We start from the raw sequence: 25,562 nt of genomic DNA, 5'->3' as shown, positions 1-25,562 counted from the left end.
GTCTGTGATAGCAAAACAGTCCTGTAGTTTAGCATCTGCTTCATCTGACCACTTTTTTATAGACTGAGTCACTGGTGCTTCCTGCTTTCATTTTTGCTTGTAAGCAGGAATCAGGAGGTTAGAGTTGTGGTCGGATTTACCAAATGGAGGGCGAGGGAGAGCTTTGTACGCGTCTCTGTGTGTGAAGTACAGGTGATCTAGAATTATTTTCCCCCTGGTTGCACATTTAACATGTTGATAGAGATTTGGTAGAACTGATTTAAGTTTCCCTGCATTAAAGTCTCCGGCCACTAGGAGCGCCGCCTCTGGGTGAGTGGTTTCCTATTGTCACAGCCTATATGCGCAATTTATAGACTATAATGATTTAATACAATTAAATGTGGTATAAAGCTGAGGTCTATGTCCCTACCAGCCTATTGTGTCGCACTCGCAAATGGTTCACAAAGTATTTATTTGTAAGCTATATCCTTATATCCTGTCTGGCTCCTGATCTATATGCTGTTTAATATGACATGTAGCCTATTTGAAATGATGTTCGCTTCTTACATTCACCTTTTCATGTTTATTCAAATACTTTTCATTCAAATCCATATGGTTTGGTTTCAATACTTCAAAACTAAATGGTAGGTCCAGGTAGTCACAAAAATAGATGTGTGTTGGTTAAATTGTGATTTTAATGAATGGGGCGAATTTGGAGTAGCAGTTTTTTCCCCTATTTTTTAGCAGAGTGGTAGGAAAGGACATGGAGTGGGACGAAAGGACAGGAGCTTGCACACCGCTCTGAGCTGGATTTCCAACCCAACCGGCTCAAATCCACTCACATATGGGCTGAGTCCTGCACAATAGAATTGTACTCTGATGCGTTCTGCCTTTAACAAAATCTCCTGCATAGTTACATTTTCTTTTGGTATGTTGCATTGAAAGTAACTAATATTGCGTTGATTCGATCACAATTCCCACAGTAAAGGGAAACGTTGATACTGTTAACTAACAGGGAAAACTCTAGAAAGTTGATCGAAGTTCAATCTTGTGCTTCTCTCCTTGGGCTGGGGGGGAGCTGTGCGGCAGTCTCGGGCTACTGTGCGCGGGCGCACAGTTTACAGGGAACATTGATGGTGACATCATTGGACCTTTGTACTTTTAAATTATGCAAATCTTAATGGCTCTGTCAGTAATAATATGCACTTTCTAGATTTATCCCTACTCAAAGTTAACTTATCGGAATGAAGGAAGTGATCGGAAGAATATTAATCAATCAACATAACAAAACAGGGCTAACATCAACATTTCACCACTCAAACGAATTACCCACCGGTGGCACCCTCAAACTGCCAAGTGACACTGTGACATGGATCCAAGGTCGCAGGGAAGTCATGGGATTTCGACAACAATGACATCTACGGAGGAACCTTGCAGAATTGTTGCGGCATGTCACCTATCCCTAAAGGGTCGTGTCTACGCTTGACACTTACAGTGCATTCGGGAAAGTATTCAGACACCTTGACTTTTTCCACATTTTGTTACGTTAAAGCCTTATTCTAAAATTGATTTTTTTTTTTAAATACTCAATGTATACACAATACCCCATGACAAAGCAGAAACACATTTACATAAGTATTCAGGCCCTTTACCTCAGTACTTTGTTGAAGCAACTTTGGCAGCGATTACAGCCTTGAGTCTTCTCGGGTATGACGTTACAAGCTTGGCACACCTGTATTTGGAGAGTTTCTCCCATTCTTCTCTGCAGATCCTCTCAAGCTCTGTCAGGTTGGATGGGGAGCGTCGCTGCACAGCTATTTTCAGGTCTCTCCAGAGATGTTCGATCAGGTTCAAGGCCAGGTTCTGGCTGGGCCACTCAAGGACATTCAGAGACTTGTCCTGAAGCCACTCCTGCATTGTCTTGGCTGTGTGCTTTGGGTCGTTGTCCTGTTGGAAGGTGCACCTTTGCCCCAGTCTGCGGTCTGGAGCAGGTTTTCATCAAGGATCTCGCTATACTTTGCGCCGTTCAACTTTCCTTCGATACTGACTAGTCTCCCAGTCCCCGATTCTGAAAAACATCCCCACAGCATGATGCTGCCACCACCATGCTTCACCGTAGAGATGGTGCCAGGTTTCCTCCAGACGCAACGCTTGGCATTCAGGCCAAATAGTTCAATCTTGGTTTCATCAGACCAGAAAATCTTGTTTCTCATGGTCTGAGAGTCCTTTAGGTGCTTTTTGGCAAACTCCAAGTGGACTGGCATGTGCCTTTTACTGAGGAGTGGCTTCTGTCTGGCCACTTTACCATAAATGCCCGATTGGTGGAGTGCTGCAGAGATGGTTGTCCTTCTGGAAGTTTCTCCCCTCTCCACAGAGGAACTATTGGGTTCTTGGTCACCTTCCTGACCAAGGCCCTTCTCCCCCGATTAGTCAGTTTGGCCAGGCGGCCAGCTCTATGAAGAGTCTTGGTGGTTCTAAACGTCTTCCATTTATGACTGATGGAGGCCACTGTGTTCTTGGGGACCTCCAATGCTGCAGAAATCTTTTGGTACCCTTCTCCAGATCTGTGCCTCGAAACAATCCTGCCTCGGAGCTCTACGGACAATTCCTTTGACCTCATGGCTTGGTTTTTGCTCTGACATACACTGTCAACTGTGGGACCTTATATACAGGTGTGTGCCTTTCCAAATCATGTCCAATCAATTTAATTTTCCACAGGTGGACTCCAATCAAGTTGTAGAAATGTCAAGGATGATCAATGGAAACAGGACGCACCGGAGCTCAACTTTGAGTCTCATAGCAAGGGGTCTGAATACTAAGCTATTTCAGTTTTTTATTTGTAATACATTTACAAAATTGTCTAAAAAACTGTTTTTGCTTTGTCATTATGGGGTACAGTAATGTGTGTACATTGAGTATTTTTTTTATCCATTTTAGAATAAGGCTTTAACGTAACAAAATGTGGGGAAAAGGTGTCTGAGTACTTTCCGAATGCACTGTACATGTGACTTATGCAATCAGAATATGAAGGTAGCATTGAAAAAACAGGTGTAGACACACAAAAGTCACTTTGTGGTCTGATTGTGTTCAGATCTGGCTCACCACTTCAGTAAGGTGGTCAGGGATGCACTGTGTGCGGATTTCTCCTCAGTCTGGATGCAAATCAGGCTACCGAAAGCGCATACAATGGGCGACGTCATCAGCACTCCCACAAGTCTCCAGAAAACGTGTGTTTTGGGACCGAGAGGCACCTTTTCATTATAACGTTGGAGGAAATACGTTACTAGCGTGTTAAGAACGTGTTTGCTCAACTCATAAATGCTAGCCAGCTAGCTAACATTTATAAAAGCTATTTTTTGCTTGGCTAGAGTTATGCTAATCCCTTTAGTGTTGCTTGCTAGCTTGCTGGCTAGCTAGAGGTTAGCTACAAAAGTTTGCTAGTTATTGTTGTTTTGTTATGATATTTTGCCTATTCCACCGTTTGTAGAATGCATACTGGCATTTGAATATAGCGCAGCAAAATGGAATCCAGACACCCTGTGGACACGGTAGACATTTAAATGTAGGTGTAGACCCATGACCTGTTCGGAATTCCATGTTCAAAACTCTATGATCAGAATACTTAAAGCTGCATAAACTGTCAAGTTTAGACACAGCCAAGGATTTATTTTCATGCCAGCTCCCCTGTCGAAGGGAGCGCGACAAGACTCAGGTGGCCCATTTCGCATGACTGTTGAGGAAAACACTGCCAGATACCGTTCTGTATACAGTGACCCCAAAGGGTCTCGTCAATGAACGCTCTCACATTTCAGAAATAGGTCACAAGTTCCATAGGGCCATGTGGTCAATAGCATAATTAACTCCTCTGTGACCATAACGTCCATGCTCATGACCTACCAGGGGAATATAGTCCTAGGCCTAAATCGGTTCAGATATTACACTAGCACAAAAGAGCTATCCATCAGTGGACCATATAGTATGCAATATATCAAACATTACAAGTCAAACCAGTTTAAAGAACAGCAAAAAATCTGCTGCATTTCTCAAATAAGAGGAACACCACCCCTGTTAATGACAGACTCTAAGAGGTTGTGTTGGACACCATCTGGTCTGTTGTTTGTTTTGACGGAGCTCCTGCCTCGTTCAGATCTCAGCCCTATGACACTGAGGGATATGGAGTCACACCGTGTCCTGGCAACGGGATCTAGCCACACTAGTGCACCTGACAGACAATATTCTTGGCCAAGGCCAGGCCAGGAGGCCTGGAAACGCCATGTGTTGTGCTGTGTGACAGGCTGACAGCCTATTGTAGACACTGACTGGCCATGGTTTGGATAGCAGCTTGTTTCAGCATAAGACAGTAATAGGCCACTTAGCAAGAATGATCACCAATGTCAGTTATTTTGTTAATGCTTTTTTTAGCGTTTATTAACACCATTGTGTTTGCTGGAGTATGAATGTGCATTTCAGCATATCTTCTGTATGTTTGCTCAAAGGCAAACACACCTGTAGTTTCATTAACATTTGTGACAAAAAGCTGTTCTCTGAGAGAAACGAATTTCTGTGGCAACAAGGTTTTATGAACTACTCATGTCTGACAGAACCATAAAAGGAGGGTCATAAAACATGTCCTCACACACTACAAAGGTCAATTACATTGGTAGAGAAAGAGAATGGTTAACACATTGAACACACAAACTTCAGTACGGAGCTTCCTTTTAAATAAAATGCCCAGAAAAAATCTGAATGTTTGGTATAATCTTTTGTCAATACATTTTTGCTTTTGTAAAGTATGCCTTCTATGTGGACTGTGGAGCATCAATTGAGGGGTACACTGTGCAGGTTGCTCAAGGCGAGATTCCCTGCCATCTGAACTCCTTTGCTTTTCACTGATACAGGACACCGTCTGTCTGCCACAGCGGCATGAAACCATTCATTCAGAAATCTCCCGATGCGCTCGAAGGGGGAAGGCATTATATCACTACATGTAAAGCGGCCATCATTCTAGATGAGAAAACCTCCTGTCGACACAGATAAGAATCTGAATTTGGTCAGCCCAGCAAAGACGAACTAACAGGCCTTGTGGTAACGGTAGCCAGACGAGCTACACTTTCAGTAATGTATGTTGGCTCAGTGGGTTGTTATGATGGATCAGGTTTAACTGTAGTCCTACTCTATATCTTCATTAAGTAAGAGGTCCTCTTTTAGAATTGTATCCAATAGGGCTAACCAGCTAGATGTATGCAAGCAATTCTGGAGCATTAGGCCTATAATTTCAGCATTTTATATTGATGTTGGCCATTTCCACAGTAACAGAGTGATGCAAAGACTCAGATTGTTTCATTTAAAATGTATGCCAAACAAAAACCAATGACTGCAAAGTTAAATAAACCTTACAACTCTATGCACAAGGACAACTTTTAAACAATTAAAAAAAAAAAAACATTTACTTGAACAATCTGAGGGTGCACAAAGTACATGAGGATAGCTGGGGGGTGGTTGGAGAATTAAAAAATGTTCAAACAACTGAAACAGCTTTTTCCTAGTCATTATGCTTAATTCTATGTAAAAAAAAAAAAATTAAAGGCTGTCTGTATCCTCCTGACTGACTAAAGAACTTAAACACGTTTCTCTGCAAAAATCTGGGTAAAAGACAAAGGAATGTGAGCCTTATTCAGTACATCCCACTGAGCAAAAACGTATTGAATCAATGTTGTATCCACATCATTTCAACAAATCAATGTGATGACATTGAATCAATCTGAAAAACTGATTGGATTTACAAAAAGTCATCACTGTAAGGACATGGTGATTTTTTGTTATGTTGAATTCATGTTGAATTCACGTTAGTTGACAACTCAACCAAATGTAAATCAAAACTAGACAATGAACTAATGTCTGTGCCCAGTGGGATTTAGTTATTGCTTGCTTTTCTAAAGTCTAACTAAAGCCAACTTTATAAAATTGATAGGTGGCTAGTAGTATTACAGAAAAATAAATACAAATCTGAGGGGGTACGTGCCCCTGTGCCCCCTAAGGGCATGATGCCCTTGAGTGCAGATGCAAAGTTTGGTAACAGGATGATCACCAACAGCACAAACTTTGCATCTATCTGTACCGCTCTTCAAGTAAATGTGTTTTTGTAAAATGTTCAGTGGAAATTGTTCAAAGTAGTCCTTGTGCATAGAGGTGCATGGTTTGTTTAACTTTGCAATCCTTTATTTTAGTTTGGCATACATTTTAAAGTGAAAATCTGAGTCTCAGCATCACTCCGTTACTGTGGAATTGCCCCGATTGCTTTTCATTTTGTCTGAAATCCATGTGTTCCTCAACTCATGTCAGACGAAAGATAATCCAACAGACAATCCCTGAAAGTGTACATGGAATTCAATCTGATTAAATATTCTTCCAGTTTAACAACCTGGAAAAATAACAATCAAGTGGGCTCTGAATATGAGATAAGGGGGGATTCATTTCTGTTATGTGCTTTTGCATAACAGCGAGTGTCTATTTAAGACATGACAGGGTTGACAAGAGAGAAAGCCATCGGCCCTCTGCTGCGTTAGACGACATGCAGCCATGTGAACAGGTGGAACCCCGGGTTGTGTCCCTCCAGGGGACATCGGAGTGGCTGTCATTCCACGTAGAGCAGCTGTTGCCCTGTCCAGGCGACAAAGTCGAGCGGGCTGTGTTGGATCATTAGGAAGTGGTGGTCATTAGAGAGATCCCTTAAAGCAAGCCAGCTGGGACATGACATGGGTTTACAAGGGCCAGCTACGCATGTGGCTCAGACTGAGCTGAGGGTTTGGTGGCCATTAGGATAATTGGTTGCTTGAGGACGTGTCAATCACAGTTACCACATGAATGTGATCCATGTACAGTACTGTAATATCATGTAGGCCTACTGTATGGTACGATAACTGTAAAGCACAGCTAAAGATGTTGCTGACAATACTAGTTTTTAAGAGACATCAACCTTCTCCATGACAGGCATGTCAAGCATGCACCTTCTAATAAGTCATTTGCATAAAGCTGTTGGTGCACAATGTTGGCACCTATTCCCCCCTCTGTCTCAAAACAAAGACCTGCAACAGTGAGCAGTGACACCTGTACAAAACTATGCAAATATATTAGTCCTTGTCAATCATCATTCTTACACAGTCCCTCAACAGTCAGAAATGTACATTGAGACAATCCACTGGGTCCTTCCATCACTGCAGTCCCATCTTCACTGCTACCATTGATGTAATAATGGAAGCATGGGATGACTGACAATCTGTCTCTCTCTAGGGAGGATTAATGCAAGCATGGGATGATGGACAATGTCTCTCTCTAGTAGGGATTATTTGGGCAAAAATCCCACTTCCTTCCATCTCGCTCTCCAGCCCCCCCTGGGGTTCAGTGGTGAAGGGGCTTTGGGCTGCAGGTGATAATCTCCCCAGCTAGGCCACAAGTAAAAGGTCCCACACTTACAGGTCCAGGTAGAGTAGAGTTACTCCGCCATTGTCCGTGAGCTCATTTAACCTCCATGGTGCAATGAAATGCCTTGTCTGCATCCATAAATGGCACCCCTTGCACTACTTTTGACATAGGCTTCTGGAATGTAAACTCCTTTCAAATGTGATGATAAGAACATGTTTTATCTTGAAAAGGGATAGGATTCTGTGATGACCTTCGCCATGTTTCTGAGGTCCATCTGGCTGTCCTCATGTAAGGGCTGCACAAACACCCAAATCAGACACTATGATTGCCCCATGTAGACAGAGTACCACAAAGCTTTGAAATCAAGCTGCCAAGTTGGGTACCAGTCTGTTTCTGCTAGCTTGCTAACTTCTTATGGAATTGTCATGTTTAGCATGACAATAAATGACAATGAATTGGTTGGTAAGATAACAGACAGTTCTGGGACCAGGCTAGTGACTACCTCTAGGGGTTGGCACTGATGTAGAAATTGACAGCAAAAATGTAAGAGAGAAATTGCTCATATAAACATGACACACAAAAGCGAAAACCAGGTGGGGGAAAAACCAAAATGGGTAAAAATATTACCTCAATAGAGTCTCTCTGCCTGCAACATTATGACAATGTCTCTTAAGGGTTGTTCCATTTGAATTAAATACATTTTTGACCGCACGCCTTTTGAGTTGAACAAAACATTCCATAGATATTTGCCCATGGTAGAATTGGTCAGAAAGTGACTTTTTCGACCGAAAATGCCAAAACATTCAGAAGATAGAGGTGCTCAAAGTTTATGTCAATGTTTGGGCAAAATAAAGGCCGGTCCAGACGTCTGTGGACGTTGAAATCAAGGCTGGTCGGGACCGGACCAAAATGAAATGAACTAAATTAATGAAAGAGAGAGAGCGCGAGGTTGTCCAGACTTTTCAGACTATTTCTTTGACCACCAGACAACAGAAAGAAAACAGATTTCAACTGAACATAACAGTATGCCACTGGAATGGAGGACAATAACAGGTGACTCAACTGTGGTTTGTGACTACTATGATTTTCCTCATCCATTTTTCTGAAATTCTGTTAACGATTTGGTAACAGAATTTTGCGTTTTAATCACTTAAAAATTGATATCAGTCAAACACTATAACAAATTGATAGGTCCATCTTTACTTGTTACTTTTGTGAACTTTCATTATCCTCCCTCATGAAGGATAGAAATTAGAAAATATCTTAAAGATGTGGATTTGTGGTAACGGAATTAAGGCACAAGACAATGTTTCTTAAACTTACAGAAGGCATATTAGTTGGCAGGGGTCTTAATATTAGTGTTTATGTGTATTTCTAATACCTTTTAAGACTTTTTATGGTAGATGTTTTCTAGACCCCTTTTCCATCCCTTGACAAACATTCAAAGCCCTTGCTTATTCCTCATTTTTAGGATGGAAAATATTAGAAAGATTTATATATGGCTTAATTAAAAAAAAATGTTGACTTAGCTTTCATCTGACATGCTCCTATGAACTTCGCATATTGCTGCTCAAGGATATTTTTTACATGGAAATGACAGTAATCAATGAGTGGAAAAACACTGGGAGAAATGGTGGGCTGTGGTGTGTTGTTAGCCAAACGTGTCTGTCATGTGAAGTACCCTGTGACTGAGAGCGGGAGGGAGGTCAGGCAATTGTGCGAAGCACAGTGGAGGCAACGGGCAGTAGCGGATTAGGCGGATGAGGCAATTGCATCAATTGCACCATTAGGCAGAGGAGGCAATTGCATCAGGCCTCACATCATCAAGGGGCCTCGTGAGCTGGCTCGTTGATGATGTGTCATCAAGGGGCCTCACTCTGTCTTGCTTCAGCAGGTTGATTCAGCAGCAGCAAAATCTGTGGGAAGCTTCAAAGTTGCAAAGGAAACGAGGAGGGATGGGGGGGGGGTTTGCCTGGCTACTGTGCCCTGGTTAATGAGGCCATATTTTTTTCCAAAAAGGCTTCCAAAAAATGTATTAATCCATTCAGCAGAATAATAATTTATAATAGATGTTGGGTTGTCATTTGAAATACTTGCTACACCAGAAGTTAATGGTTATATGTAGGAGGAATGTATATGGTGGGGTCAATTAAGGGTGGATATGAGCCATGGGCTTGGAGAGTTACTAAGTAAGGGAAAAGGCAATTAAATGGTTACAGTCACTGATAAGGGTGGATAGCTGTGGATTAGTGAGGAATGGGGGCTGAGGTCAGGTCACTGATAAGGGTGGATAGCTGTGGATTAGTGAGGAATGGGGGCCGAGGTCAGGTCAGGTCACATGAAGGGAGAAGGAACAGTTTATTACCCACATCACTTAATTTCCTGCCTAGCAACAAAGATGTAGTGTTTAGAGAAAAGGAGGAGACTTCACCTAAAGGGGGTATAAATATATGTGCTGGTGGAAACAGGTCTTTGTCTTTTCAGCTGTTTGACCCATTGGGTGAATAAACTTGGTTTGAGCTTTTCCTAGTTTTCTGTTAGTTTATTTAGAACCTAACATAGATCAATGATTTCTTAACATACATATATTTCATATCAATACCCTATAGATAAGGATTTCCTTTGACTACATATTCATAACTCATTCATTACACATCTATAAGCATTTAAGCATCATGAATGTCTTACAACAGGTCGTATATCCATTATTAAAGGTTAATGAAATATATCCATAGCACATTCATGTAATGCTATGCGAGAGCTCATATTTCGGTATCTTAATAGTTTATGCATCATTAAAATAATTATGGCTGTTCTCAAAAGTGTCCTTCTGCCATACCAGTGATAATGATTATGCCTAAAGGCCAAACCACGTTTAGAAAATGATGCTGATATATAGACTTCACAATCCCATTTCCCATACCGGCCGGTATAGACCCCCGACTTACCATCTCACTGAGGTCAACAGTGCATGAAGATCACCACAGGGTTGACTCCTCAAGGTAAATTTTACAGATCAAATCACGTAGTTGAGGGTAACTCTTTTGTAACTCATTAACAGCCTTCCTCCACATCACAATTAAGTTAATGGTCTATAACACACACATGAAGTGGTCTATAACACACACATGAAGGGTCTACAGTGTACGTATGAATTATATGCAGTCAAACTAAAGTCCAACCTTCTGTATTTTCCCATTCATAAAGCGTTTACGGTTAACATTAAAAGGTCTAGGTATGAATTATACACAGTCAATGTACTGTCATTCCAATTTTACCATTCATACAGAATGTATAAAGCATTTATAAACATGCCACACTTATCAAAAAGAATAGACAACACAGAATGTTAAAGGAAATATGAACATTATATTAACCTTCTCCAGACGTAGAACAAAAAACAATGGACATCGCCAAAGAATCCTACTATTAACATTTTTATGTTTGACTATTCTTGAATAGACTTAACAAATCAAAGAATTCAAATTCAATTCCCCATTTCAGAGTAAAAATTACTAACACAGGGTGGTAAAGGAAGCTAGCATTTCCCTCTTATTCCTTAATGTAGTTAGCTAGCTAGCTAGCAAACAGCTAGCTAAGTCCCTGGCAATGTCAATACGTTGTCCAACTAAGTCAATAAACATTACAAAATCATCATAAATGCTAATACAACCATAAAACATTTAGTTAACAATGTTATCTATCTCACTATAAGAATTAAATTGCACTTTTGCATATTACAAACCTTTACCAACAGGACAAATTAAGATCCAGAAACAACATGAATTTCTTTCTATTTTGGCTACACAGGACGTCACTTCCTGGGGGATCTCTCGAATAGACAAAAAAAACAACAACAAAAAATTGTAACATTTAGTTAAACTTTTTGTTTTTCATGACTGACATTTAGCTAAAATAGCAAAGATAGCAGCCAGAAGAACACAGGGCTGTCACCCGGAAGTGATTACACACTGATATCACATGTAATTCTCTGCAGTCCAAACAAAAGCAAATGGCTTATGTCGGAGTGTGTCTGTGTCATTCTGGTTGTGCGTAATTGCGCACGCTTCAGTGCGCATAGAAAAAGGCTACGTGGCCTGCGCACCACGCATAGGAGTCAGTACGTCGAAGAAAAAATTATTGTTCCATGTATGAATGGTGATTAAATATCATTAGGCTAACAATCATTAAGCTTAGTCTAATTAAGCCAAATATAAATGGGTGTAGAAATTGCATTTTTCCAACAATTGTTTACAGAGAGATTATATCACTATCACAATTCCAGTGGGTCAGAAGTTTACATACATTAAGTTGATTGTGCCTTTAAACAGCTTGGAAAATTCCAGAAAATTATCTCATGGCTTTAGAAGCTTCTTATAGGCTAATTGACATAATTTGAGTCAATTGGAGGTGTACCTGTGGATGTATTTCAAGGCCAACCTTCAAACTCAGTGCGAAAAGTGCAAATCAATCACAGAACAACAGCAAAGAACCTTGTGAACATGCTGGAGGACACAGGTACAAAGTATCTTTATCCACAGTAAAACGAGTCCTATATCGACATAACCTGAAAGGCCGCTCAGCAAGGAAGAAGCCACTGCTCCAAAACCACCATAAAAATGCCAGACTACAGTTTGCAACTGCACATGGGGACAAAGATCGTACTTTTTGGAGAAATGTCCTCTGGTCTAATGAAACAAAAATATAACTGTTTGGCCATAATGACCATTGTTATGTTTGGAGGAAAAAGGGGGAGGCTTGCAAGCCGAAGAACACCATCCCAACCGTGAAGCACAGAGGTGGCAGCATCATGTTGTGGGGGTGCTTTGCTGCAGGAGGGACTGGTGCACTTCACAAAATAGATGGCATCATGGAGGTAGGAAAATTATGTGGATATATTGAAGAAACATCTCAACACATCAGTCAGGAAGTTAAAGCTTGGTCGCAAATGGGGTCTTCCAAATGGACAATGACCCCAACCATATTTCCAAAGATGTGGCAAAATGGCTTAAGGACAACAAAGTCAAGGTATTGGAGTGGCCATCACAAAGCCCTAACCTCAATCCTATAGAAATTTGTGGGCAGAACTGAAAAAGCATGTGCGAGCAATGAGGCCTACAAACCTGACTCAGTTACACCAGCTCTGTCAGGAGGAATGGGCCAAGTTAACCATTTACAGGCAATGCTACCAAATACTAATTGAGTGTATGTAAACTTCTGACCTACTGGGAATGTGATGAAAGAAATAAAAGCTGAAATCTCTCTCTACTATTATTCTGACATTTCACATTCTTAAAATAAAGTGGTGATCCTAACTGACCTAAGACAGGGCATTTTTACTATGATTAAATGTCAGGAATTGTGAAACTGAGTTTAAAATGTATTTGGCTAAGGTGTATGTAAACTTCCGACCTCAACTGTACATATAAGCACTTGGCCCCTCACAGGACCATACAATTATGGGAGGCTGTGCAGTCTTGCCCTCCACAGTGCATTTGGAAAGTAAGACAAATTTTATTCCACATTTCGTTATGTTCCAGCCTTATTATAAAATAGATTAAATAAAACAATTCCTCATCAATGTACACACAATACCAAAGAATGACAAAGCAAAAACAGGTTTTTGAAATTGTTGCAAATTTATTCCAAATAAAAAAAGATGCCTTATTTACAGTGCATTCGGAAAGTATTCAGACCCTTTCACTTTTTCCACATTTTGTTATGTTACAGCCTTATTTTAAAATGTATTTAATTGTTCCCCATCAATCTACACACAATACTCCATAATGATTAAACAGAAACAGTTTTTTTGCAAATGTATTAAAAATAAAAAACTGAAATATCACATTTACATAAGTATTCAGACCCTTTACTCAGTACTTTGTTGAAGCTCCTTTGGCAGCGATTACAGCCTCGAGTCTTCTTGGGGAGTTTCTCCCATTCTTCTCTGCAGATCCTCTCAAGCTGTCAGGTTCGATGGGGAGTGTCACTGCACAGCTATTTTCAGGTCTCTCCAGAGATGTTCGATCGGGTTCAAGGCCGGGCTCTGGCGTGGTCTTCGCTGTGTGCTTAGGGTCATTGTCCTGTTGGAAGGTGAACCGTCGCCCCAGTCTGAGGTCCTGAGCACTCTGGAGCAGGTTTTCATCAAGGATCTCTCGGTACTTTGCTCCGTTCATCTTTCCCTCGATCCTAACTATTCTCCCAGTCCCTGCCACTGAAAAACATCCCCACAGCATGATGCTGCCACCACCATGCTTCACCGTAGGGATGATGCCAGGTTTACTGCAGATGTGACGCTTGGCATTCAGGCCAAAGAGTTTAATCTTGGTTTAATCTTGTTTCTCATAGTCTGAGTGGCTTTTGGCAAACTCCAAGAAGCCTGTCATGTGTCTTTTACTGAGGAGTGGCTTCCGTCTGGCCACTCTACCATAAAGGCCGGATTGGTGGAGTGCTGCAGAGATGGTGGTCCTTCTGGAGGTTTCTCCCATCTCCAGATGAACTCTGGAGCTCTGTCAGAGTGACCATCACGTTCTTGGTCACCTCCCTCACCAAAGCCCTTCTCCCTCAATTGCACAGTTTTGCTGGGCAGCCAGCTCTAGGAAGAGTCTTGGTGGTTCCAAACTTCTTCCATTTAAGAATATTGGAGGCCACTGTGTTCTTGTGGACCTTCAATGCTGCAGAAATGTTTTGGTACCCTTACCCCGATCTGTGCCTCGACACGGTCCTGTCTCGGAGCTCTACGGACAATTCCTTCGATCTCATGGCTTGGTCTTTGCTCTGACATGCACCTTATATAAACATGTGTGTGCATTTTCAAATCATGTCCAATCAATTTACCACAGGTGGACTCCAACCAAGTTGTAGAAACATCTCAAGGATGATCAATGGAAACAGGAAGCACCTGAGCTGAATTTCGAGTCTCATTGCAAAGGGTCTGAATACTTATGTAAATAAGGTATTAGAAATTACATTAAATTGACCTTTTAAAATGTTATTCATACATTTACATTTAAATGCAAACTGCCACTGATCTATAATTACCATTAAGTGCTTAGTTATAAATGCTTTAGGAATGGGAAAATAGATGACTTTCCTTTGAGTGCATAGAATTCATACATAGACCAGAGTTCAGGTGGGCCTTCATGCTTCAGCCACCAAAGTGAAAGGAGGAGTGTTCAATAACAAAAGATTAAAATCACGAGGACTGACCAAGAAATCTTCCAAAAGGACTAATTCAAGGTAGAAAGGAGTTGGAGCACTCAACAACAAAAAATCTGAGATGGATTAAAGTGAGCGAAAATAAATCAATTGTACAGGATGTGAATAGGCGACTGACATTTCGATGTCAAGCTGACATCTTCCTCAGAGTGACCTGACCATTGCACTTAGCTCTTATTTATAGCCTATTGGCGCATTGAGACACAACAATGTAAGAAAATAATCATTAGACACTCTGGATGCCAAGAGGCTAAACTCTGATTTTTCACTATCCTCGTTTCTATAATGTTGTTGCGTAGAGTTGTTGTGCCTCTGGATTCAAAGACACCCAAATATCACCTGAATATTTTGACATTTACTATTTATTTTATTTAACCTTTATTTAACTAGGCAGGTCAGTTAAGAACAAATTCTTATTTACAATGACGGCCTACTGGGGAACAGTGGGTTTACTGCCTTGTTCAGGGGCAGAACGACAGATATTTACCTTTACCCCTATTAACAAGACACACCATTTCTCTTATTATTAGTATTATTTTGTGCTATAATTTGCCATTTACCTTGAACCATATTATCATTATTATCTTCTTAGATTCTAACATTTGTAAAACATGAATTTCTTTAGTATATAAGTAGTGGTTTCCCAAACTCGGTCCTGGGGACCCCAAGGGGTGCACGTTTTGTTTTTTGCCCAGGCACTACAAAGCTGATTCAAATAATCAAAGCTTGATGATGAGATGGTTATTTGAATCAGCTATGTAGTGCTAGGGCTAAAGCCTAAACATGCACCCATGGGGGCCCCAGGACTGAGTTTGGGAAACCCTAAGAAGTATTCAACCCCCTGTCAATGCATGTTAGAATCCCCTTTGGCAGTCACCTTTGGGATCACCTTTGGCAGTCTTTCTGAGTAAGTCTCTAAGAGATTTCCACACTAGCCTTGTTACCCATTATTCTTTTCAAAATTCGTCAAACTCTGTCAAATTTGTTGTTGATCATTGTTATTGAACCATTTTCAGGTCTTGCCATAGATTTTATAGCAGATTTAAGTCAAAACTAACTCGGCCACTCAGGAACATTCACTGTATTCTTGGTAAGCCTCTGTAGATTTGGCTTTGTGTTTTAAGTTATTGTCCTGCTGAAAGGTGAATTAATCTCCCAGTGTCTGGTGGAAAGCAGACTGAACCAGGTTTTCCTCTAGGATTTTGTCTGTGCTTAGCTCCATTCCGGTTTTTTTTTATCCTGCAAAAATCCCCTGTCCTTAACGATTACAAGCATACCCATAACATGATGCAGGCACCACTATGCTTAAAAATATGGAGAATGGTAGGCTTGGGTGGTAAACTGTATATACCATATACCGGGGTATTTTGTAATAGCCACAGGATAGTTTTTCAATGACGTCAATACCACTAAAACAATTTCTTTGAAGTTTTTCACAAAATGTTTATATTTGTAGCTACTTTTTAAGTAAATACCTGCAGTCAAATTGTGCAATACATTAGGAGATAAAGCAGATCGCATTCTTCATTTCACCGGTCACATTATTTCACATTATGAAGCATACCGTAATTCCCCATAACAGTTGAGCCAGTCACGGGTTTGTCTGTAAATGGCACGACGGGAGAAAGCGGGAGCAGGTGAGTCCAGCTATGTATTGTCAGGGGTCACGTTTTATATTGAGTCAACAGTGTTTTTCTGCTTCAATAAACTGATCAGGGACGTGCAACTATAGTTTTCCTTCACAGAAAACACATTAGTGCAACACATTCAACAGAAAGTAGCTTCATTTTTATCAGATGACAACAGAAGTGCAATGCTATTTGGTTGCCTGCCACACAACTAAATTATTTTACAATGAAAAAGCAAGGTATTTTTTTTGCAAAAACAATGCATGGCCATCATATTTCCAATGTTTGTCATAAAAAAATGTAGCTAGTTACATTTCCTAATGTTTTGTTTAATCCGGCATTTTACCTGAGAAAAGTAGGCTGGCACACTGATAAAAGCACCGGAGAAAAGTAGCTCCACATCAGTCAGAGCACTGTCTGCTGATAGAAAGCCCTTCGCAAATTCTCATCCGAGTGGAGAAGTGCAAACGAAGCACAGAATTTGTCTGATGCTGAACAGAAATTACAATAAGAAGAATTTTAGTTCTGTGCAGATTTCCTGTGTGAAACACGAAAAATTCTGCATTAATGTGAACCCTAAGTTTAACTTGCTAGTTATCTAAGTAAGTGGCTGAAATAATAAGGTGACGGGGCATCATATTGTGTTAACCTTCTGCCGTGTTGGAGAAGTCAAAGCTCTTTGGATGAGTTATCTGTACAGCTGCCACTGCCATCTTTTGATTTCCTTGCGTTTTTTCTCCTCTCCGTTCTCAGCCAGTCTGCTCCTCCCCCATCTTCTCCGGTGTGCACGTCCACCATCTTCTCTGAGCAGAGCAGGCAGGCCAAACTCAAAACTCCACACAGACAAAGCGAGTATATACATGCTGCTCCAGAGCCAGTACTGTTCTTCCTTCAGACAAGCATGCATCAAAACTTTGTTCATTTGCACAATGTCTCTCATTTACATTCGCTTGTATATGTCCAAACTCACAGAAAATGGCATTTGATAGCTCCTACCTGTATATGTATAACTTTATGAGCTGGATTACCTGTCTTCGCAATTTGTTTATTTAAGTTAGCATATTTAGCTAGCAGCCTCCATGGAAATTCGCTATTACTTGTGCTATTTTTGTTAGCATTCTGGTAAGACACCCAATGGGCTTTTTTTGCGTAATACTGTAAATCCCAGGATGAGAGAAGTATGGTATGACAATATGCAAATCTGGCTACCGCCCAACCCTAGAGAGTGGTACTTAGTAATGTGTTATATTGGATTTGCCCCAAACCAAACACTTTGTATTCAGGACAAAAAGTGAATTGCTTTGACACATTTTTTGCAGTATTACATTAGTGCCTTGTTGCAAACAAGATGCATGTTTTGGAATATTTTTATTCTGTACAGGCTTCCTTATTTTCACCCTTGTCAATTAGGTTAGTATTGTGGAGTAACTACAGTGTTGTTGATCCATCCTCACTTTCTTCTATCACAGCCATTAAACTCTGTAACTGTGTAACATTGGCCCCATGGTGAAATCCCTCAGGGGTTTCCTTCCTCTCTGGCAACTGAGTTAGAAATAACGCCTGCATCTTTGTAGTGACTGGGTGTATAGATACATCATCCAGTGTAATTAATAACTTCACCATGCTCAAAGGGATATTCAATGTCAAGTCACCTGTTCGCATCCTGTCCAATGGATTAAAGTGAGATAAAATAAACCAATCTCTACTTTGTTGTTGTGTGCTCTAACTTTCTACCTCAAATTAGTCATTTTTAAAGTTTTTCCCGGTAAGCCCTTCAGATACATAGACCCAACTTAGGCCTAATTGTGATATGGAGGAGGGCTGTTAATGAGTTACGAATGAGTCGATGACCCTCAACTACACGATTTTATTCAACAAGATTTACCCTGAGGATTCAACCCTGTGGTGATCTTCATACACCATTGACCTCAGAGAGAAGAAGAATAAGGTAAGTCACGGGCCTATACCGGCCGGTGGGGAGAATGGGGCTAATATCAGCATGATTTTCTAAATGTCATTTGGCCTTTTGGCATATTTACTAACACTTGTATGGCAGAGGCACACTTTTGAGAACAGCCATAATGATGACACTACGCTGTCATTATAATGATGCATCTATCAAGATATCTAAATATGAGCTCTTGCATAGCATGACATCAATGTGCTATAGATATGCTGTGGATATTTTTCATTAACCTTTAATAATGCGGTTGGGACCTTTTAAACCACATTCATGAAATGCTTATAGATGTGTAATAAATGTGTTATGATATGATCCAAGTTTCTCATAATAGTAGAAAGAAGTGTCATTAATCACCCACCGACTGGTTCACAATAATGGAATATTCCACCCTGACAGAGTTACCATGCATTGTTTCGACGCGATAGGATTGGAAACGTGACTTTTATTGAAGTTGCAGCAGTGAGGCGCTTTCAAAGCGGGGCAGAGAAAAGGAAAAATAAACTAGATTTAATTTTAACTGAAAAATGTCCTAAGTTAATGCATTTCTTTAGTAAAAAGACAGGTACTGCTGATAATACTGCCATCGTCGTTGAGGCAGAGGACATGTATATGTAGCCCATGTATTTGATGCTGTCTGGCCAAAAAGGGTTTACTCTTCTTTTGGCCAGACAGCATCAGATACATGGGCTACATTTAGTAAGACAGAGGTGTGCTGTCTTGTTGGCTCTGAAGTTTTTTCCGGAATTGAAAGAGTTGGCATTGAACTTTGAATTGCAGGAGAGTTGGCAGGTGCACAGTGCACAAATGATTATTGTCGCACCGGTTAAAATAAATGGGGATTGATTGATGCACAAAGTTCAATGAAAATCTCCCTACCATCATAACTAAGCCAATATGACACCAATGTCGATGATAATTCACAAATACCCTTGATTGGAGGTACACAACACACTCCCTGCCTCTGTCATGAGCAGTCCGGCCGTTAACGAGAACCACATACTGGGTCCTTAACATTAGAAAAAAGAAAATGTCTTGCCCCAACCTAGCTCAATATCTACGTGTTGAATAAGAACAAGATTAAAGCGTCCATAAAGTGACCATTAGACTTGCCACCTTTCAGACTGCATAAGTTTGTTGGTGCAACAGTTTTGATTACACTTATAATGTATTGCTCTCAAGTGCTCATTTCTGTCTTAAGAACCAACGATGTGCTTGCTACCTTTTGTAGCATTTCTGACAATGCTAACATCTTTTTTTAGCCGGAGCTCAGAGTTCTAAAACCGGGACTAGAAACTCAGTTGCTGCGCAACAGTACAGCTGTTTGCACCAGGCCGCCAGGCATAATAAGTGTATGCAAACAAACCTAGGCTACTGTAGCTAGCTAGCTAGCTATATGGCGTTATTCATGAATGCAAACAGATATTTTCATTAACTACGTAGGTAGCTAGCTAACATGAGCTTGCTTGCCCAAAGTCCAGCAGCTAGCCTCTGTAGCTAGCTAACACCAATCAGCTGAATGCTAGTTAGCTCATTTTCCCCCAACGGTTAGAGGATGAAATCACCTCGAGCTCAACAATTAAATGGACTGGAAAATAACGGTAAGTTTTGCGACTAAAGACACCCTTCTAGCTAGCTGACCACCAATTTTCATTGCACACACACACACACACACACACACACACACACACACACACACACACACACACACACACACACACACACACACACTTTTGTGGGACACACTGCACTTTGGTCAAATTGTCACGCTGCTACCTTACAATGCATGCAATGGGCTTCTGCAACACTAGCCAGCTAGCTACTCAGTAGTCCAAGCTATGGTAAGAGCTAGCCACATTTCACTGTCAGACAGAACACAACTCAAACTGCTGAGAAAACAAATTGCTATCTAAAGTTACATGTAAACAAACAGCACCTCTGCACTGAATCCTGTGTGCAAATGCATGCTTGCTAGCATCAGAAAAACTCACCAGTTTCTAACAGCCATAATACATTCTAGTACGCTCCTCCTGTCTTCTGGACATTTTAATCCAAATGTGTGCTGACCAACAGTGCCAAACGGATAACTTGGCCATGTGTTGGATATTTGTCAACAACTCTTCTAATGGCGCGGAACGCTTTAGGTTAGAAACAAGATGTAAAAGGCACAAGAAAGACGTGGATCTAGTGTACATGGGGATATCTTAGTTCAGTCTCTATTGCTGAGTTATACGACCTTCAAAAGTCAATGACTTTAAACAGTTTTCTTTTACTTTGCATTCAATGGGAATTGAGTCATATTTTACAATGTAAGACTGTCACAATCAATTGACCTATTCATCTTCTAAAAACAGCAGACAATTATTTTTGACTATAGTTAATTCAAAACTGACTTGAGCTATTAGAGGGCAACAGCTAGAAGACCAGGGTTTAAACCAGCAACCCTTGCAGTTAAGCAAGCACACCACCTGTGCCATTAAGGCCCCAACCTTTTGGCAGAGGTCAAATTAGAGGTTACAATAGCACTGCCAATGACAGACTTTTGGTCGCAAATGTTGTTTTAATCAGGCTTTGCATGTGGAAATGTTGTATAATGCACCTTTAACTAGAGACAGGCCATTAAAACCAACTAATCCCTTTTAAAAACAGGCCTGTGGGGCATCAATATGAGTCAGAAGCATTCATTCTAATGTCAATTGACTACAAAGTGTAAATAAGCACATTTTGTTCATAAAGTCAGTCTTGTCTAAAACGGAGTTTGGAACATCAGTAAGTCACAACGAGTAAATGAAGGTTGGGTTTGGATTACAATTATGTCCTTAAAAAATCATGCCCCCCTTTGCCAAACTCCAAGTGCAAATCGCCCCTTCTAATTCACTTCCCGTCGCTGAATGGGGCTCCATTGTTTCATCGCCCTCAATGCAAAAGATCGCGGCCCTATAAGGATTGACCAACTATGGTTTGCATGCCCTGGCAAAAGATCCAATCATGCAGAACAGGTGGTTGGAGTTCGTTGATCCCCAGTGCAGTGGTGGTGAGTATACAGATAACTAGACCATAAACTGCCGGTTGTGTATATTTGAAAAGTTGTATAAAGAAATACCAGGGTTGATAAATTGGCCCAGCGTCGCCCGGGTTAGAGGAGGGTTTGGCCGGCTGGGATGTCCTTGTCCCATCGCGCTCTAGCGACTCCTTGTGGCAGCCGGGCGCATGCACGCTGACTTCGGTTGGCAGCTGTACAGTGTTTCCTCCGACACATTGGTGCGGCTGGCCTCCCAGGTTAAGCGATCAGTGTCAAGAAGCAGTGCAGCTTGGCGGGGTCGTGTTTCAGAGGATGCATGGCTCTCGACCATCACCTCTCCCAAATCCGTATGAGAGTTGCAGCGATGGGACAAGACTTTAACTACCAATTGGATTTCACGAAATTAGGGGGGAAAGAACGGGTAAAAAGTACCAAAAAAATGTGCATTCATATTTTTGTTCTATGCATGTGTATACTTGTGTACAGACACACACACACACACACACACACACACACACACACACACACACACACACACACACACACACACACAAAACATTAGATACACCTTCCTAATATTGAGTTGCACCCCCTTTTGCCCTCAGAACAGCCTCAATTCATCGGGACATGGATTCTTCACGGTGTCGAAAGTGTTCCCCAGGGATGCTGGCCCATGTTGGCTCCAATGCTTCCCACAGTTGTGTCAAGTTGGCTGGATGTCCTTTGGATGGTTGACCATTCTTGATACACACGGGAAACCAGCAGCACTGAAACACACTCAAACTGGTGTGCCTGGCACCTGCTACCATACCCCATTCAAAGACACTTAAATATTTTGTTTTGCCCATTCACACTCTGAATGGCAAACATACACAATCCATGTCTCAAGGCTTAAAAATACTTATTTAACCTGTCTCCTCCCCTTCATCTACACTGATTGAAGTGGATTTAACAAGTGACATCAATAAGGGATCATAGCTTCACCTCGATTCATCTGATCAGTCTGTCATAGAAAGGTGTTCCTAATGTTATGTATACAGTGTATAGATCATTAGGTTGTATGTATTTTTAGATATGGCCTACAGTAAATGTGTATTATTGTAGCGTCACCATCTTTACTAAAAAATAAATACAAATACATAGAATGTTAAGCTACATATTAATTTGACGGAGTTAATAAACTGCCCATTGATCAGCACAGCAATTAATAAAACAGGACCATGTTTGCAAAACAAGTCAATATTACACAGGTAAGCTAACGGTTACAGAAATCAGGAAGGCAGACAGGCTCTATAGTCCTCTATATAAGAGTGACTGTGTCCAACACACTGCCACCAGGTGTTATGTTGGGCACCTACTGACCCAGGTTTGAATCCTAAGCAACCCGCATACACATTGTTTAAAGTACAATAGACCAACATACCTACAGTAGTTGGTTAAAGCTGTGTGCTGGAAATCCTTGGTACAGCATGGGTGGAGTAGACTAGGCATTGTGGCTATGTTCTGGCCCCTGACCGTCCATTACTACAAAAAATAAGGCCGCTGCTGAATATAGTTGCCTGCCACTACTATGGAATGTATCGGTTGCACCTGCTGCTACATTACAGAGTACAGACGGGAAGGCACCATCTGACTGGCATCACCATCCAACCCCAAGGATTATTAGATTCGTTACGACGAACACTATAGGCCTATCAGGCAATCATGATCCAGGAAATCATGATCCAGGAAATCATGCTCCAAACAGAAGGATGTTTTTCTTGTCTCCCCTATAACTGTCAATATGTGTATCCCACAAGTTGAATCACTGCCACAGGAGCAACCAAATAGATAGACCAACCTGCTCTTTTCGCTTTTGCCAGCGACCGCATGGGCTTTCCTCCAGGATTTCACTCTCATCTTCACTCTCCTCCTCCTTCCCCTCGGACCCTGAATTGCTCTCCGGGACAGACATAGTCATTGTATTCCGTGTTTATTGGTATTTCCCAGTTGGTTTCACTCGAATGTAGCGCAAATGTCTATGCAGTCTACAATCCCCGACGACACAGCTATAGTAAAGAGCTCAACACATCTTGCTGTGAGCACAGGGGTAAACCGTAGCAGTCAAAAATAAAGGTTTCATAAAACACCTTCAAAATGTACGCCTGATACAGTTAAAATAAAAAGCTTCAATAAATGATATAACAGTCGTGTTCACAGGTTAACCGAGGAAAAATATTATAGTCCAGTTTGCGCGCTCAACTGCATGCAAAATAGATTGCGAAATGTTGCTCCTACTATCCGTATTCACAGATGAAGAGCAAAATCATGTGTATGGGGAAAAAATGATAGTAAAAAAGTTGTTTTTCCGTTGCCTCTTTTTGTCTTTTGTTTCGTTAATTATCTCTCCCGTTGACGGTATAAAGTATATCTTTTTTTACATCTCCTAACACCATGCGTCATTGTTGTTGTTGTTGGTTAATTCGCTTCTTCTTCTGTGAGTTTTATATGGCGGTTGGCAACCAACTTTAAGTGGAATTATCGCCACCAGCTGGACTGGAGTGTGGACCACAGACAGTGAAGGTCTAAATCCTCCCCAATAATCAAATCTCCCGAAGAAAATAAAATACATAATTAAATACTACATCTTCCGAAGATTTCCCGGGGAGTTCACTTAATCCTGGCTTTTCAACCCCATTACTCCTCAAATCTAATAACAATCGCTCTCTTTCCCTCACATATTTCTGGCACTGAATTAGAACATGTTCCACTGTCTCCATCGCCTCCTGACAATGATCTTACAGGTGTCTTCCCTTTCTCTCCCTGTTCCACAACTCTTGCCATTTGTTTTTAACCACTGTTCTTATTAACCCTCTGGCTTCTGCTTTACTGATTGACAATTCTATCTCAACATTAGGATGTTTAAGAGCCTGCTTGGCGATAACACCCACATCCTCGTTCCCCTCTACTCCCACATGAGCTGGTACCCAGAGGAACATCATAAATACCACCATCTGTTTCACCCCATACATGCACTGCAAAACCTCATACAATACATCCTGTCTGCTCTGAGACATACATTTATTTAAGATCATCAGTGCTGCACAAGAGTCAGAGCAGATGACTACTCTGTCTGGCCTCACCTCCTCCACCCACTCTGCAGCCAATAGTATGCCCAACAACTTCATTGTGTAAACAGATAAATGATCCGTTGCTCTTTTTGTCACTGCCACCTTAAATTCAGGAACACTAAAAGCTGCTCCTGTCCTCCCTGTTTTAAGGTCCTTAGATCCATCTGTGAATATATTCAAGAAAGCATAGTATTGTGTTCTTAAATGTTCACTTACAACTGAATCTACTCCTTCCGCAACATCGCTTACCCTCTCAAGCAAGCCTAGATCTAGAACCACAGAGGGGCTAAACTCCCTCCCAAACAACCCCATCTCTCTCGCCATGCAATTGCCTATCCACCCAATGCTTGTATTCAGATTTAGTTTATGTTCCCAGCCCTCTAGGAGCACCTTTTTTGTAGGATGTGTAACCTTATGTCCTGGTAGATTTACCCAATATGCAATGGCTAGCTGTTGTCATCTTAACTTTAACGGCATCTCTACCAACTCTACCCTGTAGGTCCTGAGTGCTCCCCAACATATTCTCAGGGCCTGGATTACATCTAGCTTTTTTTAAAAAGATGTCTGAGCTGCTGGTCCATATCCTAAACTTCCATAAACCGGTGATGACATTAACAGCGCTATATACAGTACCAGTCAAAAGTTTGGACACACCTACTCATTCAAGGTTTTTTCTTTATTTTTACTATTTTCTACAATGTAGAATACTAGTGAAGACATCAGAACTATGAAATCACACATATGGTATCATGTAGTAACCAAAAAAGTGTTAAACAAATCAAAATATATTTTATATTTGAGATTCTTCAAAGTAGCCACCCTTTGCCTTGATGACAACTTTGCACACTCTTGGCATTCTCTCAACCAGCTTCATGAGGTAGTCACCTGGAATGCATTTCAATTAACAGGTATGCCTTGTTAAAAGTTAATTGGTGGAATTGCTTTACCTCTTAATGCGTTTGAGCCAATCAGTTGTGTTGTGACAAGGTAAAGGTGGTATACAGAAGATGGTACTATTTGGTAAAAGACCAAGTCCATATTATGGCAAGAACAGCTCAAATAAGCAAAGAGAAACAACAGTCCATCATTACTTTAAGACATGAAGGTCAGTCAATACGGAACATTTAAAGAACTTTGAAAGTTTCTTCAAGTGCAGTCGCAAAAACCATCAAGCGTTATGATGAAACTGTCGCTCATGAGGACCGCCACAGGAACGGAAGACT

At 41.0% G+C, this 25,562-nt stretch overlaps 1 protein-coding gene across 3 annotated transcripts in view; it reads right to left on the bottom strand.

The window, feature by feature from the left end:
* Positions 1 to 23,711, bottom strand: part of LOC106578669 (nuclear receptor-binding protein 2) — a 58,830-nt gene extending 35,119 nt beyond the window's left edge. For 2 of the 3 annotated variants that reach the window (XM_014157739.3, XM_045702205.2), the window contains exon 1: positions 23,070 to 23,711. In XM_014157739.3, coding sequence (XP_014013214.2) covers positions 23,070 to 23,189 — 120 coding nt within the window. In that variant the 5' untranslated portion in view covers positions 23,190 to 23,711. Of the gene's footprint in view, positions 1 to 22,652; positions 22,983 to 23,069 lie in introns of those variants that run through there. The other variant, XM_082965694.1, reaches the window with a different exon arrangement.
* Between the last annotated feature and the right edge of the window lie 1,851 nt (positions 23,712 to 25,562).

This window comes from Salmo salar, chromosome 19 (genome assembly GCF_965601325.2).
Source record: "Salmo salar chromosome 19, fSalSal1, whole genome shotgun sequence".
Classification (NCBI taxonomy): Eukaryota; Metazoa; Chordata; class Actinopteri; order Salmoniformes; family Salmonidae; genus Salmo; species Salmo salar.
The sequence above is the reverse complement of the archived record's forward strand: the minus strand, read 5'-3'. Positions and strand labels throughout refer to the sequence as shown.